The sequence below is a fragment of the Cariama cristata genome, unplaced genomic scaffold (genome assembly GCF_000690535.1).
Source record: "Cariama cristata isolate BGI_N322 unplaced genomic scaffold, ASM69053v1 scaffold12604, whole genome shotgun sequence".
NCBI classification, from domain to species: domain Eukaryota; kingdom Metazoa; phylum Chordata; class Aves; order Cariamiformes; family Cariamidae; genus Cariama; species Cariama cristata.
The window spans coordinates 3337-19402 of NW_009613558.1; the positions used below are offsets into that span (position 1 = coordinate 3337).

The window sequence follows — 16066 nt, forward strand, 5'->3', positions numbered from 1 at the left end:
TTACTCATGATTTCCCCCAAATAATCCCCAAACCCCAAAAACTGCCCCGACACAACCGAAACAACCTCCACACAAAACAACTTCCGAACTATGTCAGTAATACATATCTAATTACAAAACTTTTGCCAAATGGACTATATCCAGTTGAGATTCTAAAAACATTGCTAAAAAACCTGCTTCTTTTCCTTGTTTTTTTTTAAGTAGTATCATATCCTTTGGGATGAAATACATTCTGCTTCTCTGAAGGTGGTGTTCACTGTTAACATGCTACTAATCTTGTCTTTCTTCCAACTAACATTTCCTATCATCCAATACAAGAAGTAAGAAGGAGTTTAGTTAAAAATCTAGTTCACTTAAGAGAACGATTGAAAATAAGATCAAAATGACCATTAACAACAGAACCAACATAGGCTGGAATTTGAAATAACTAAAATAAATGCAGGTGATATTTTTCTGGTTTTATTAAATTTGTACTTGTAGAATTTAGACTAACAAAAGAAAACTAAAGTTGTTTTAAAAAGCAATAGAATTTAATTAATTTCTCAAGTATTCTTCTTGAGGAATAATGGAGTTTTTCACTTACCAATTTAGCCTCAGATTGCACTGGCTGTGGGGAGGAAGGCCCTGGGATTCCTGGGATACTAGGCACCATGGTGACAGGTCTAACAAGCTGACCAGATAAAGTATAAAAATGAAGAAAACCTGAGTATGTTATCATAATAGAGAGCATATGACAGCACTACCCTCTGAAGCCAAAACAGCTATCAAGCTGCTTAAAAAACTTCTATGCTGCACTTATGCAAATCTGCTCCACTTTCAAATTAATATAGCATCATGCTTACTTACTGGAACTGCAGCAGGGACATGCACATTAGAATTTGTGATAGATGCAGGAATAGCAACAGGCATGGTTTGTCCATTAGGAAGATGTAACAGCAGAGGAAAAGGACCTGGAACTGGACTGAAAAAGGAATGAACTATATAAAAGAAAACTTATCCAGAGAAGAGAACAAGTTTACATATTATTTCAAATTGATTTTTTTGTTTGTTTACAGTCGTAATGCAATATTTATTTGGTGATCAAAAATATGAACTTAGTGATGTGGAGAACATGGAATTATATTTCACATGTAGTGAAGTTGTATGTTTCATATGTAGTAAAGCACCACATTACACCAAAGCATCTCAAATTTGTACATTAACTGCAGAAACAGTAACTGAAAGTAAACCAGACAAAATATTTCCAAATTCTGTAAGAAAATATTTTACTAAGATTTATGTAACTTACACTATTGGTCTGTTAGAGGATGGTGCCTGGGTAATAACAGTACTAGATGTTGGTGATGGTATTGCCTGCTGAATAATAACACTTGAGTCAGAACTGGTAAGTAGTACATTAGGAACCTGTAGCGATGCTGGACGAACTATTGTTGATGTGGGCTGCGCTGTCTGCTGCAGTGACACTTCCTAAGGAAAAACAAAGATTAATCAGTTTGTAAAATACATTTATAGACCATTAATTCCAACTGCTAAATGAACACAGTTTGATGGAACAAATCAGAATTTCTATAACATTATGCAAATGGAATCAGTTATACAATTAAAAACATTCAACCCCCCGCCCCGTTGGATGAATCACTTAAACGAAAGCGAAAATGTTCCAACAACAGTGATTTTAGTTTTATGACAAACTCTGGCTCAAGCTATGTTAAGGCTACTATTACTTATAATTCAGTTTTGATCAGGTATTAAGTTTTGGGTTTTTTTTTTGCCAAGAAACAGATGGCACTATCAGCACCATTGTGTCTACCCACACTCTGAATAAGGAAAACATTTTATGCTGTCCTTATGTACATTTCAGTTTCAGTCCACTGTTCCGGATTTAAACAAGAGAAACAAAAGAGTTTTATGGTTCAGTGAAAAGGAAAAAAAAATAAATCTCTCTTTTCTTTAAGGCTTCATCCTTTACCCATGTACCTCTCTTTAGTAACTAGAGTGCTACTAAGTTAAAAATACTTGGGAGTGTTACATTCATAGCTTTGTAAAATATACGTATATCCTGATGCAGAAGAAATTATTCCAGCACAGAAATTAAATTCCCTTAGTTGCAAGTAAATAGTAGACAAAATTGCCTATGGTTCTTACCTTAGCAATCAGGTAAAGTACATTATCAATTAGAATATAGTATCTGGATTTGCTGTCTCTGAAAACCTAGAAATGCCTTATTGTAACCAATGCCTTCCTTCTCAGGAAATCCTTGATATCGTCAGACTTCAGATTTACCTTCAGACAGGATTCTTCCAAGTTACTTATTCTTTTGACATTAGCTACTGGAATCAATGGCACAGAACTACACGCTTAAGACCAGCAGACTTTAGTTGCTCCACTGTTAAACTGTAATTCAAAGAGAACATCTCATACCTGTGTTGTATAGGCTACATTGATTACCATTTGCTCTGAATTAAGCTTAAGTTTTAAAAATTCATCCACAAAGCTTTAAATAGTAAGGTCTTAGCTGTTTTACAGATCGTTTTTCTTTTTATACATCCACTGAAAAATGTGTGTGCTCTTCTGAGCATTTCACAGAACTGTAAGTGGAGTGGCAAACTGTGGGCTTTAAAAAATAAAGGCCTTTAGATGATTAAATTTTCTCCCTCCAAAAGCTCAAAGGCTAGATTTGTCATCAGGGTTCATTAGTTCATTCACACTTATCCCCAAGGGACCTAAAAGACTATTTACAGTGAATGAGAGCTCTTGGAGAATAAATGAGCCATATTGAGGAAAGTAAGAATTTTTTCTTTAGTATCAATCTGGTGTATTTATAAATGTTACAATATTTGAACACTGTATATGCATATCCTCAGGACAGGATTAAACACTCCTTTGCAAATAGGGAATCTGGTGTAACAGCTATACAGACCTTATCCAGTGAGAAGAGTCACAGGAAAAACATACAGGAGACTGAACTGCTCAACTGTGGGAAATTAGAGGAAGGCATACAGGGAGAATACTTGCCCTGATAATCTTTTGGCAATGGTCAATTCAGAAATTAATATTGTGTCATTCTTCTCCAGTATCAGCTTCACCCTTTCCTGCCTGCTGTTTTGTCACTATTACCTGTTTCATCACTGTGTGCAAGGGGCCACTAGAAAGCCCATTTCCATTGCAGGATCTGACACAGGAACACGCATGTTTGCTCCTAACAGCCAACGGAGCTCTAAGAACTCTTTTTTTTGTTCTTCCTTTCACCTGAAACATCTTCATACACGGCAACCTCATATATATAAAAGTGTGTGTATAAATATAAATTTAGATGTATGAACATTGCAGAATAAATAGCTATGGCAAAGTATTTCTAATTTCCATAAAAAAGAGGAAAAAGACAGTCGGCTAACAGCAGCCATGGAGCCATGTATATAGCTTTAATGCAAAAATGTAAACTCACCAGATATTCACACATTCTCAACAACAGTAATGCCATAACAGACCCATCTGTATGGATTTGTGCCAGTGGCTTCTGTAAGTACCTGTGTGTGTGGATGAGGAAATAGCTACCAAAGTACAGAAGGCAAAAAGAGAAGTGCTGAGAGGCAGTGTGTGAAAGTCTCCCAGGAACGGATAAGCTTCAAAGAAAACCAGCCCCATTGAAATTGCAACAATTCATAAACTCAGAACATCAACTGAATCTGTATGCTGTACAATTCAGACAACATCCAAAACCACAGCTGCTGTCATATGCAAAGAAAGAGTGCAGGATTGTATATACACTTGATAAGAGAATCAAAGTCCTTCAAGGGGTCCATAGACTCATAGAATGGTTGGAGTTGGAAGCAACCTGTACAGATCATCTAGTCCGACCTTCCTGCCATGGACAGGGACATCATTCACTGCATCAGGTTGCTCAGAGCCCCATCCAACCTGACCTTGAACGCTTTCTGAACACCTACCTAGAAAGTCACTGGCATGTCAGTACAACCTTCCACCTCTGAGTAAGCAGCTGGGATTGGCCTCCCAAATGTTGCTGAACCAGGTAGCTATGTATGAGTGAGTAAGTTATGGCACTCTGTGAATACTTATTGACTATTAATAATAACAGCTTAATTAATGGGTGTTCTAATAAATACTGACTGTAAAACAGGGTCTCTCCCTGGCTTGATCCCCTACTAGGAAAAAGGCAATTTGCAACTTTTAGACAAAGAGCTCTATGGAAACCAGTTTTCAGCAATGGTCAGAATATTAATGTATCAAATTCTGAAATAAATCTATAAAATTCTGAAAACAGAAACCTCGCATGCACATGACTATTTTTCTGTGTTATTAAAGACAGCATTTGTGCTTTGTTTAAAAGATCAGAAACAATCCTCAACCACTAGAGGAATAACCCATTTACTGATGAGTGTGTTTATACAGATGAAAACAAGCTATTTTCAACTTGCTCTTTACTTCTTACACTACATTGCTCTATGCTATACTCTGAAAAATGCATGCATATGCTAGTTACTGCAACAATGTCGCAATAACAGGAGCTGCAGATTTAAGTAGTATGGATCTAAAGGAAACTGACAGTTTATTAGCATATAAAGTCAAAACCATAGGCACATTAGTCTGATAGAAGATACTAATTGGTCATCAAAGCATTGCACTAATGAAGTATAAATTTTGTCTGAAATAAAATAGTTCATAAATATATTCTGCTAAAGAACGAGAAAGAGAGATGAATTTGCCATCATGAGATTAAGCCAAAGTTATCTTACGTTCACAAGAAAGAAGTTTAAGCCTATTCAAAGATACTAGAGACTTACTGAAAGGACCTCTCCAACTCTTTTATCCTTGAAACTAAAAACCACTGAATTGGAAAATATTTTACAGAAGAGGATAGTTACTTTAAGAAGTGTTCTCAGAGATGCATATTTGCAAGCATTTTGTATCTAAAATCAAGTATCATGCAATAACTTCCTAATGCTATCAATGAATACACAGAATCCTTTATACATAAATGTAGAAGGCCAGAACTAATACTGTAATTGATTATTATTGAAAGAAAACAATTGGCTTCCAAATAGTTAAGTTAGGCAATTAGCTATCTGACAACTAAGCAACTTGTCAAACTCTGTTGAAGGTCACCCTTTAAAGTACTGTTAATAAGCAACTATAATGAGTTTGAAAGCTCTTACAGAAAAACTATGTTTCATTTGCTTATTATTTTAAGGCTAAAAGGCTTTATATACTTCTAATGATATCTTGGTCTATTTCAAAGCAGAGTATCAACTCTTAATGAGGCCTCATAGAACTCAGGGAACTCTCAGAAAACAAAGAAAAGAATTAAGTATAATTTATAAGAGTCTCTAAGAAATTCCTTCGACAACTACAAGGAAAATTAGAACTGTCTTGCACATACATTAACAGGCTGTAATCATTTAAGGCTACTAAAAGAGATTCAGCCAATGAAATGTTTACAGTGGCATATACATTTTAAAACCAGCAATGCCCTGAAAAAAAAACCAAAACTTCCCTCCTTCAATACATCTATAGAAGGAGAATATAAAAATCTAACTGAGAAAATAGCAATGCTCTGCTCACATTTCTCAACTTCTGCAGGCCACATTCAGCAGCAGCACACTCCAAGCAGCACCCTCATCCTTGCTCAGCTTGCCTCTACAATCAGACATCAGAACAGCATTGAGCAGCAGCAGCTTTTCACTTCAGCACTGTTACAGTGACAACACTGAAATTACATCATGAATGAGACAAGTTTGTAAGTACTGCCAAGCATTGAGAGATAATTTTCGCTTGTAATGATGCTAATGAGATACTGAATCACTACTGTATAAAGATATTAATATTATCTCCTGCCAAAATTAAGAGTAAGTATTCACAGCGAAAAAACAAACTAAGCTCTGAAATAAAGAAATGAAATAAAAAAGAGTTAAGATTTGGACTACGATTTGCTCAATCTAAGCAGCTCTTTACATTTATTCCTTTAAACTACTTTTGAGACTACATGACTGCCTTGATTACCTTTGATTACTTGTCCTAGCTAACTAATAAAACTCAGCCAAGCTTTATAAAGACAAATCTGAATTGAAACACTCTTACATTTCTGTCACACACTTAAGGCTCTTCGCACACTGGTGCCTGTTGGCAGGATAAGAGAAGGGGTGCAAGTTGAAACCAGAGAGGTTCAGACTGGATCCAAAGAAAACCACTTTCACCACAAGGATACCTTGGCATTGGAACAGGTTGCACTGACAGGTTGTGCAGCCTCCCTCCTCAGAGCTTTCCAGATCAGACTGTGCAAAGCTCTGAGTAACTCAGTCTGATCTGAGAGCTAACCCCTGCTTTGAGGAGGAAGTTGGACGAGGAAATCTTGTGGTCCCTTCCAACTTGAATTATCTTGTGATCCTAAAAAGTCCTGCTGATTTTTGGGAATAAGGTAGCTAAGTCCCTCAAATGCAGACTGCCCAGTGAAGACACGCATAGAAAAAAGACTGTCTAGAGCAACCATATTGCTTTATGATGTTCTGCTCCTAATATTTTTATTTACTGAAGTAGGAATAGAAGTAATTAATTAAATTTCACTGATTTTGCTTCGTTTTGTCTTCAAGAGAACTCCACATGATGAAAATATTGCAAGTCATATATCGAAGTTATCATTACTATTAAATCATTCTCCTTTAGAGCAATAGTTCTAAAACTGATTTGACTGCAACATCCTCTAGTGACAGACAATACCTCAGCCTTGTATGAGCATTGAATAAACACTAAACAAGCAAATGCCTGAGATTACCACTTTTAAACATACCGTTATAGCTTAAACACTATAACATTTGAAACAAAATTATCTGGCACTTAGCTTTGAAAGATAGCCCATTCAACCCTGTACACTTCTGTAGAACATCGCCTGCTGTTCTACAGAACAACTTATGGTAAAACATAGGATAAACATAAAAATGTACACACGAAGAGGCACAAACTGTTGACATTATTTAAAAAAAAAAAAATCAAAGAAATGGAACTTTCTTTGCTTTTTTATGAATGATGATGCACAGAACAAAATAAAGAGCCCCTTTAGCTTTTTCTAACACTGCATGAATATTAAATTTTATTTCCTTTCTAGCTTTACCGGATGGCCAGCATGAGGCAAAGAAATAACTGCAGTGAGCAAAGCTAACCAAAGAACTGAACAAATGAATTATATATCCACAGGAATATGGCAATGGAAAATTCTGTTCCTTTCAACCAACTAAATAGCGTGGCTATCATCATGCACAACAAATTTGCAGATCATCAGATTTGAAAAAATAAATTCCAAAAAGAAAAAAAAAAGGTTCTGACCTTTTCATCATTGGTAGTAGACTCTGGATGAGGTAAAGGACTATCTTGATGAGTTGTCTCTACAACAGAGGGTTCTTCAATTTTATTTCTTATAATTGGCGTTGCAAGAGGAGACAGATCTAGAGGCATCTAAGAGCAAGTGTAAAACAAAATCATCCAATCTCTAAAAAATTAAAATATCCAAGAAAATGTAAACAACTAAAGAGAAATATCAGCCTTATAACAACGGAGAGGTGCTGATGTTTGGGAGATCTTGATGCAGATGCATTACCAGTCAAGGCTATTTTTCCAGCATCTGCACAAACTCCAATCTTCAGTAACACTTTGGCTTTCAACACCAATGTCGAACTAAGTATTTTCTTTTTGAGAATTAAAATCACTCTTAAAGTTCTCCTTTCCCAAGAGTCACAGGAAAATTATAGCTGAGGAAGGACTGTGCTACATTTAAAAATTACAGTTAAAAGAAGGTATTATCCTTCTATATATTATTATATCACATGCTACAAAGTGCAAAATCTTAACTACATTTCCAAATCAAGAAACACACTGTGGACAATTACTTTTAAACTTACTGCAACAAATAATTATTAAAAAAGCAATTTTTATAATACTACACAGATAAAAATCCATCAGGACATCTGAAATACCACAAAGAAATTAAGTTACAAAAATACCTAAAGCAATACTACAGATTTGAAAGTCTATACTCCTTTCTAGCTATCTAGCTATCCAAATACTTTCTGCTATCCAAATACTTTTGGAAGAAAATTTCCCCAAAGCTCATCATCTATTTACGTTCTTCCAGACACTTTTTTCAACTCAATTCCTGGAGAATATATTACTAATAGGCAGGGAAGATTGTTAAAAGTGGAATCTCTTTTCATACCACATCTGAATATGAAATACTACAGAAAAAACCTAAACTATCAATCCCGCAGAAAGTGTGCTATTATGGTGAATTTTTCCACCCCTCACCATGATCGTTTATGTATATTAATCAACCAGAGATATGGCAGAAATGTGTTTCTTCTCATAACACAGAGAGCAGCTTGGAAAATTAGTATCAATTTAAGAAATTGTTAAAATGTTTAAAATACTTTGCAATACCTATAACCTCCTCCAAGGCAGTGGTGAATTACACAGAAAATACAATATTAGCAAATCCAGAATCGGTATTACCATGTGAAGTGTTTCAAGAATTAGCATACACCAATTAAAAACAAATTTAAAAAATCATGATTTGGTAAAGTTGCGGTAACAAAGCAAGGGTGAAGCTTTGTCAGGAATGGATAATAATCCATCCTATTCACAAGTATCTATTAAAATCTTTACTGAAACAAAGAACACGCAGATATTGATTCTGCAAAATCTGTATATGTGAGTATAAAAATGTACTTTTTATCACTGCCTATGGAAGCCAATCAAAGGCAAAATTATTCAAAGGAGACATTGAGCAAAATTTTTAATTTGCAGAAGTGTCCACATGTTTGGGCCCCTAACCAGTTATGACTGGGAAGTACTAAAATAAATAGAAGAAACCATATTTAAATGTATGGGAAGTTCCTCATAAAAACAAGAAGTTGCTAAACAGATATAGTTAAATTTTGTACATTAAAAAAAAGTAGATGTAGGTTGTGGTCACTAATTTCTAGGCAAAAGTGATTCCAACACATAGTGAATATAATCATAACCAAATTACTGACACTTCTTTAAATTTAGTCAGTATTTAACTCTCATGACTATTGATTCTTAGAATAACATTGGTATTTTAAAGCTCATCAAAATAATTGGTGTTCACACACTATACTTTTCACATGGTTTCTGGTAAATGTTTTTCTTTCTGCAAAAACTCTTTAATTTCAGACTTATTTTTTGCTTATTCAGGGCCTAATGAAATTTCAATCAAAGCTAATGATTAACTTCAACAGGTATAGCCTAGATACTTAAAGAACTAAGACAAAGTCAATGTGTCCCACTGCCCATGCTAACTATGCAAAATTAAATAGGTAAACTAACCTTCAGAAGAGTAATCTTAGATTTGTATTCTCTCCATACAACATATATAAGCAGCTGGCAAATGGTTATTGGTATAGTTTAGAAGGCAATAAATAAATCCAAAGTTTGCTTTTTAAAATGGAATTTCTGATATGAAAAAGTAGAAGCTCTGAGAAGAAAAATTTTTTGAACATACTTTCTTAATGTCATCTTCAGAAGCCTTTTTAAACTCATTTTCAAAAGGACTTGCTAATTCATTGAATAAGCCCACTTCTTCACAGTTCTTCAAGAATCGAGTTGGTGTTGGTGTCTGATCTGAAATGAAGTGTATAAAAACCCCACAATTTTATTTTTAAAACACCATTTATGAACCTACTTATCGTAAATATTTTTCAGAATAAAAGCAAACAGAAAGAGACGACGTGGTTAAGAACTCTCATGCCTTGCAAGCAGGCTCCTCTCCGTCTGGCAGGGAGGCCAAGCAGCAGGCATACTCCACCTGCTGGAGACAACCAACTCAAGTTTGCACATCGGGAAGCCCCTTACAGTTTTCGGAGGGTATCAAAACATCTCTTCTGTCTGCGTCCAGAAACCAGAGGGAGCTATTCTCAACTGCCTAGTCTAGCACAGCAGATCACTTCAGTGAGCAAGCAGGTTCTATTTTCAAATAAAGATAAAGACTACATGAAAGCTTTAATTAAAGGAGAAAAAAAAAAAAAAGAGAGAAAAAAAAAGAGAAAAATGCACAGCTCACGGACAGTTTGCTTCTTTCTTCTCATATTCTGAAAACAGTAGTGATTACTTTCAAGTGCGTGGAACGTCTAAAAGGAAGTAAAGTGTGATATTGTACACAAGACCGTATTGACTCCTGTGATGCCTGTGTAGTCAAGCTGGAATCATAAGACTTCTTCTGGTATGTGGGTGACTACTGCATGAAGCAGTTTCAAAAAAGTCTTTCTATAAAGTTTTTGGTACTATATAAATTGCCCTTATTTCACTATTATTACTAGGTCAAAATTAACCACATTTGCCACAAAGTTACCTGGATTTAAAATACTGTAAAGTGGTATTATGTGCACCTTATTAACATAAGCTGGCATTTATAACTAACAGTTCATACACTGGAATGTGGTTGCAAAGAGACAGACGCTGACACGGTTTCATTCTCAAACACCTGATTATTTGTCAGGTTGCCTTTCTTATGGTATAATTGCTGAGGATCATGTTTAGAATTTTGTAACTGCTGGTTCAAGCGTAACAATTTTTTTGTCCGTTCGTCCTAGCAAATTAGCCACTTATAAGGAAAAAAAATTTGGAAAACGTCTGAAAGCCTTTGTGAAGTTCATTTAGGCTGTTCCACCAACTGAAAAAAAATAGTCTGACTGTAACTTTAGAATAATTAACATGTGCTATCTTCATTCAAGAACTTGAAAATTTATAATGTGATCAATCATTCATTGGTCATTAACTCTGATCCTGGACAAACAAAAAAAGTTAGTTACAACTGACCAAGGGTATACCATGAATTCAGAGGCGGAAATACAGTAAAAGTATTTGAATTTAAACTAAAATTAAAGCAAAAAAATTTTATCTTTCTTCTACTATCCCATTTAAAGAATAATTACCAATTCATTCTTCTAAATGTCACCATAGTATGTAAAAAACACTATAAATTTTAAAATTTAAGAGACAAGTAATCTCAACGAATAATTAAAACTTAAATACAGTTTAATCTAGTTACAGATCCTCTTAGGCATAGCCTTTATTAGTGTATGTTCTTACTGAACGCTTATTACATGATTCAATCAATTATTAAAGTATTGATAATTGAAAAATATTTAGATTATATATCAGATCCAAATAGAAGTTACTCATGGAGAATAATACTGGGTTCAAATTCTGACAAAAGCTAATTATGTAAGAAAATACTGCCTAAGGACACAATGCAGACAACTACAGTGAAAAGGTTTCATATTCTCTTAACACACATCTATGCATTATGTACAGAAAATACATAAAACATATGCCCATTCCAGCAGAAAAGTGAATAAACTAGTTATAAAAGTATATACTAACCAGCCACAATGACACTATCATTACGAGCCGGACCAAATTTCAATGTCATCTCATGTTTATGTTTATGGACAGCCAAATGATCCTCATTGGTAAAACGCTGCAGCAGAAAGTTTTAAGAAATAATTGTAATTCTGAGTGTGAACAAAGTAAACACAATTCTACAGAAAGTAATTTTTACAACATGTAAAACTACCATTACCACATTAACAGACAACCCTCTTAGGCAGATAACATATTGTTCATTGGTCAACCGTAGCAATCAGAAATAGTATAAAACTCAAATGATGTTCATAGTAACTAAACAGTAATGGTATCAGGGAAATGGTAGTGTAAGTACATGCATTCATCAAAAGTCCAAGATAAAATTTCAGAGTGCTGCAGACTTCATCAACCATTAGCAAACAGCCATTTGCTATACTAATGCATCTTGACAATGTTTAGTAATTGATTACCACTATTTGAATTCTGTATTGTGTGTATTATCACAATAATGAGAATTGATCTGTAATCACAAACACAGACTTCACTGTATTTAATAGCGTAAAAATAAAATAAAGCTCCTGCACCTGACCATTTACTACACAAAATAAGAGGCAGATTGTTCCGGTGTTTCCCGTTCTATGTCAGACAACTGAAAAGCTGTGAATGAACTAAACTCACCAGCATTTTTAAAATCTCTCAAGTTTTCAGAAGTATGCTGGTTTTGTGCATACTTCCCCCCAAATTTGGGGTATATTCTATAAAAAAAGCAGTAAGCAGACAAACTAGGTGCTGTAAAATACATATTCTTACTTTTACTAACTTGAAATTTGCTATGTATCTGTAATTGTGGATAAAATTAGTGTTTAAATTGAGATAATCTAGAAAATGTTTCCCAAGATCCAGGTTTCCCAAAAGGAACACATTTTACAAAGTATTAAGTTTCTTACTTTTCTTTCTGAACACTTGCATCCCAAATTATGTTTCCGATTGTTCCTCAGTAATTTAAGTCACTCCACATCTCTCTTGTAACAGATACACACCAAGTGTCATCTCTCAGAAAACAATACAGAAAGCTTAGTTGACCTCAAGAGTACAGTCATCCAAAATATTTCTGTGAGAAAGGACATGTATACGTGGAGCTGAGATGGAAATTAAAAATGCTGGACCACTGAAAGACAGGGTGATACAGGCCAGGCACTTTTTTTGTCGGAACTCTGTTGCCAAGGGTTTCAAATGCCTGCTCTCCCTAGCTCCTGTGCCTTATCTCTAGATACAGCACAAGCCAGAAACTCTGGTGTTCTATCATGCTAAAAGACTTAAGGACATCTTTCTGTCCCCACTATGTTCCTTCAGAGGGAACAGGATCTCCAGATCCTGACTCCCTCTCTCTATTCTATAGTATGAGCTGGCAGCTGGAGAAGCCTTGCTCATTTTCAGGGACACGAACTTCTCTCTTCTCCTTCACTGGAATCAAGGATTGCTTTAGCCCCATGATGCGTCTTTTATGAGATTTAGTTGCCAATACACTTCTGACAAAGCTTACATCGAAATGACATTCAAATAGGATGGGGACAGACATGTTGCTTAGGAGAAGGTAGTCCTCTTCTGTTACTTTTGATGACCCTGAACATATTAGACATAATAAGAAATCTTAGTCCTTTCCTGCTTTAAATACAGAAGGTTCCATTAATCTAACATTAATGCTATCATTCATCATAAAAACTAAGTTTTCAGAATAAAAATGAAAATATTTTGAACTCAAAACTCAAATAAATCCAAGTGCACTAATACAATGAAAAAATACAGCTTGTTTAAGAAATCAATTCTATATAAAGGCAGCAGAGATAATACAATGAAAGAATTCAGCTTAAGAAATTAATTCTATATAAAGGATGCAGGGATGTCCAACTCATGCAACAGATAAAGTAAATTCATTTATTTTCAGATTACTAAATTACAGTGTTAAAACAGCTTCCTTTTAAGCAACCATCTGCTAAAACACTCAATATTTTTACGTTTCTGCTCACTTTCAGCTCTATATCTACTAATGCCATTCAACAGACTACATTAAAACTACAATAGGAATTGAAATTCATTTTGTGGCATGCATACTGTTAGCATCTTCCTATACACAAAAATATACATAAATAAAAACTATGCCATTAAATATTTGCAGTCACCACAGTTGTGAAGAACAGCAACAAGCAAGCTTCACAGGGAGCTCCCCACTAACATTGAAATATTCCGAAAAATACAGGTTACCAGATACAAATTAGGATGTTTCTTGATTTTTTTTTCCTAATGAAAGTAGATGAAGCAGGGCTAACAAATGAAATTGTTTTCAGCTCAGAAATGGTAATTTAACTAGTTTTCTTTCTTTTATGGATAACATTTTCTGAATAAACACACAAAATGCTAGAAATTCTTGCTGTTACCTGCTTTTCAGCAAAACATAGATACTTCCTACCAATTATCATAAATCCCCTTTTCTCCGATCCCTAGAAATACATTCCACTGTTTTACTTTTATTTGATCAATGTTAGTAACTTCCAGTCAGACCATTACCTGGCCACATCCAGGGGCAGTGCATAAAAAGGGTTTGTCATCACTCATATTCCACAGGTCGTTGTGCTACCTGTATTAAAATGAGAATGGAACAAATTTTACAAATATTGCAACAAATTACCAAAACATCAATATCCACAGGATATTTGAATATTCCATGGGCAAGAACTTCTGCCTTCTGGCCACACTAAGAATCTAAATACCCAGGATTCAAGTTGAGTCTGGATTCCAGGCTCTGTCAGGAAGGTACACAAAACCCAATAGAGACATAACAGGTTTTGACAATACACTGCAGTCGGAAAGACAAGTATTTGTACTTAACATTACTAATGGCAAAAAGTATCTGAAAACGTAGTAAGACAACTTGGTACTGAAATAAAAATACATTGTAATAATGATCCAGTTCCCGCAACTAAAGAAAGAACAAAGCAGCAGACACTACCAAGTAGTCAAGAATAGTGCCAACAGATGAGAAAAAGTGGTTGATTTCTAGTCTTTCCATAATCTTTAGAGCTCATCTTTAAAGATAAGTTAGCAGATAGCCCTTCATGTAAACTCTTACAAATATAACTACAGAAACATGTACTTTAGTAACATTTCAGCTATACAACTAAATTACTAACATGCTAAAGAATATTTAAGAAGTAAAAAAGATTTATTAATTGTATATTGTGCTGTTTTGCATACTTACCACACACACTAATACACATACCTGCCAGATTTCACATATAAACCTGTTTCACAGGGCAAACTATCATATCCTCCTTTTCATGGCAATGAACTGTAATTTAAAGAAGATATTAATTACTACGCATGTTAAACATGTAATAATACATGATTTTGTACAGATGAATGACATAACACCCACTATTTGCCCATGAAACACAACAGTTTTTCAAAGAAATTGTTTACTTCAATACATCCTCTAATTAGTTATGCCTTCCCTCTGACAGAGATGCTTCTACTCTCTCATCCTGCAAGCACAAAACAAACATCGCAAGGTAGCATCACTCTGCTTCAGGAAGAGAAAGAGAGACATAGATGGGATTGAGCCAACCTGTGCTGGACAATGCCTAAAACTAGTATGTGGATGCTGTGACATCAATGACAAAAAGTAATAAAGTTTTGGTACAATAAACATACAAAATCAAAATATTGTTGTCACATCACTAAACCCAATAGCGATGAGTAACTAATCTCAACACTGCAGTTATCTTGTTTTAAGGTCAAGTAACAGAGCAGGGGGAAGGATGGGAATATATGTACCAAATTAGCTAATTAGCCAGGAGATGACAAGCACTCTCAACCCATCTGTGGCTTTACCCTGGAGGAAATACACTCATCTTTAAATATGAGTATTTGTATGGAGATCTAACAATGTTAATTCTGAACACTGCTTAGCTTGATGAAGCAAACAAAGACGAATAAAGATGTCTTTATGATTAAAGACAGTAAGTAGAATAAATCCATCTCTCCCCCAGCAGGCTGGTCATAAAAAGTTGAGAGGCTTCTGAAACTGTCTAACCATCCTAAGAATGTATACTTCTAGTACACCATGTAGCACCAGACACAACACAGATCAAATAAGTGTAAGCAAATAATTTAAGGTTTAATACCTCAGAGATCTGTAGGAAACATGTTACTTGATTCTTCTGCCTGTGCCTGTACAGTAAAAAACTACGGTATAGACTTTTTGGACATTACTTCAAGGAGGAGATCCCAGTGTCCTTGGTCACTGGCACAGAACAGCAAAGCAGCAAAACATGGAGTGGAGGAAATTCCTAAGCGTCACTTCTAAATATACACGTTCAACTGAATGAGGATACTGAGCTGAGATCACAAGCCAAGAAGAGATGAATGGCTGCCAGAAACTTTAGAGTCTCTGGCACAGACAACTCAAGGAAACATTTATGTCCCAAATAATAGATGCCAAAGCAAACTGGCGATGGAGATTATTCTGCTGTTCTTTGCAAAGAGTTCAAAATCTGTCTCAGTTTTCTGAAGGGATGAAATATTTCTTGAATTGTTACAACTATGAACTTGGAACTGTCACCAATAAAGAGTATTAGAAGGTTATGGACAAGTCTGAACACTCGTGACTAAGGCTTCAGGG

General features: G+C 35.1%; 1 protein-coding gene across 1 annotated transcript; it reads right to left on the reverse strand.

Annotated features, from left to right (window-relative positions):
- Positions 1-1284: 1284 nt before the first annotated feature.
- On the reverse strand, positions 1285-14734 carry LOC104160842 (cyclic AMP-dependent transcription factor ATF-2). The gene is made up of 6 exons (XM_009699075.1): positions 14666-14734; positions 13954-14023; positions 11407-11503; positions 9527-9645; positions 7336-7464; positions 1285-1467 (listed from the first exon to the last, which is right to left on the reverse strand). Exons 2-6 carry the CDS (start codon positions 13999-14001, stop codon positions 1285-1287), a joined length of 576 nt encoding a protein of 191 aa, XP_009697377.1. The 5' UTR covers positions 14002-14023; positions 14666-14734.
- Positions 14735-16066: the final 1332 nt, after the last annotated feature.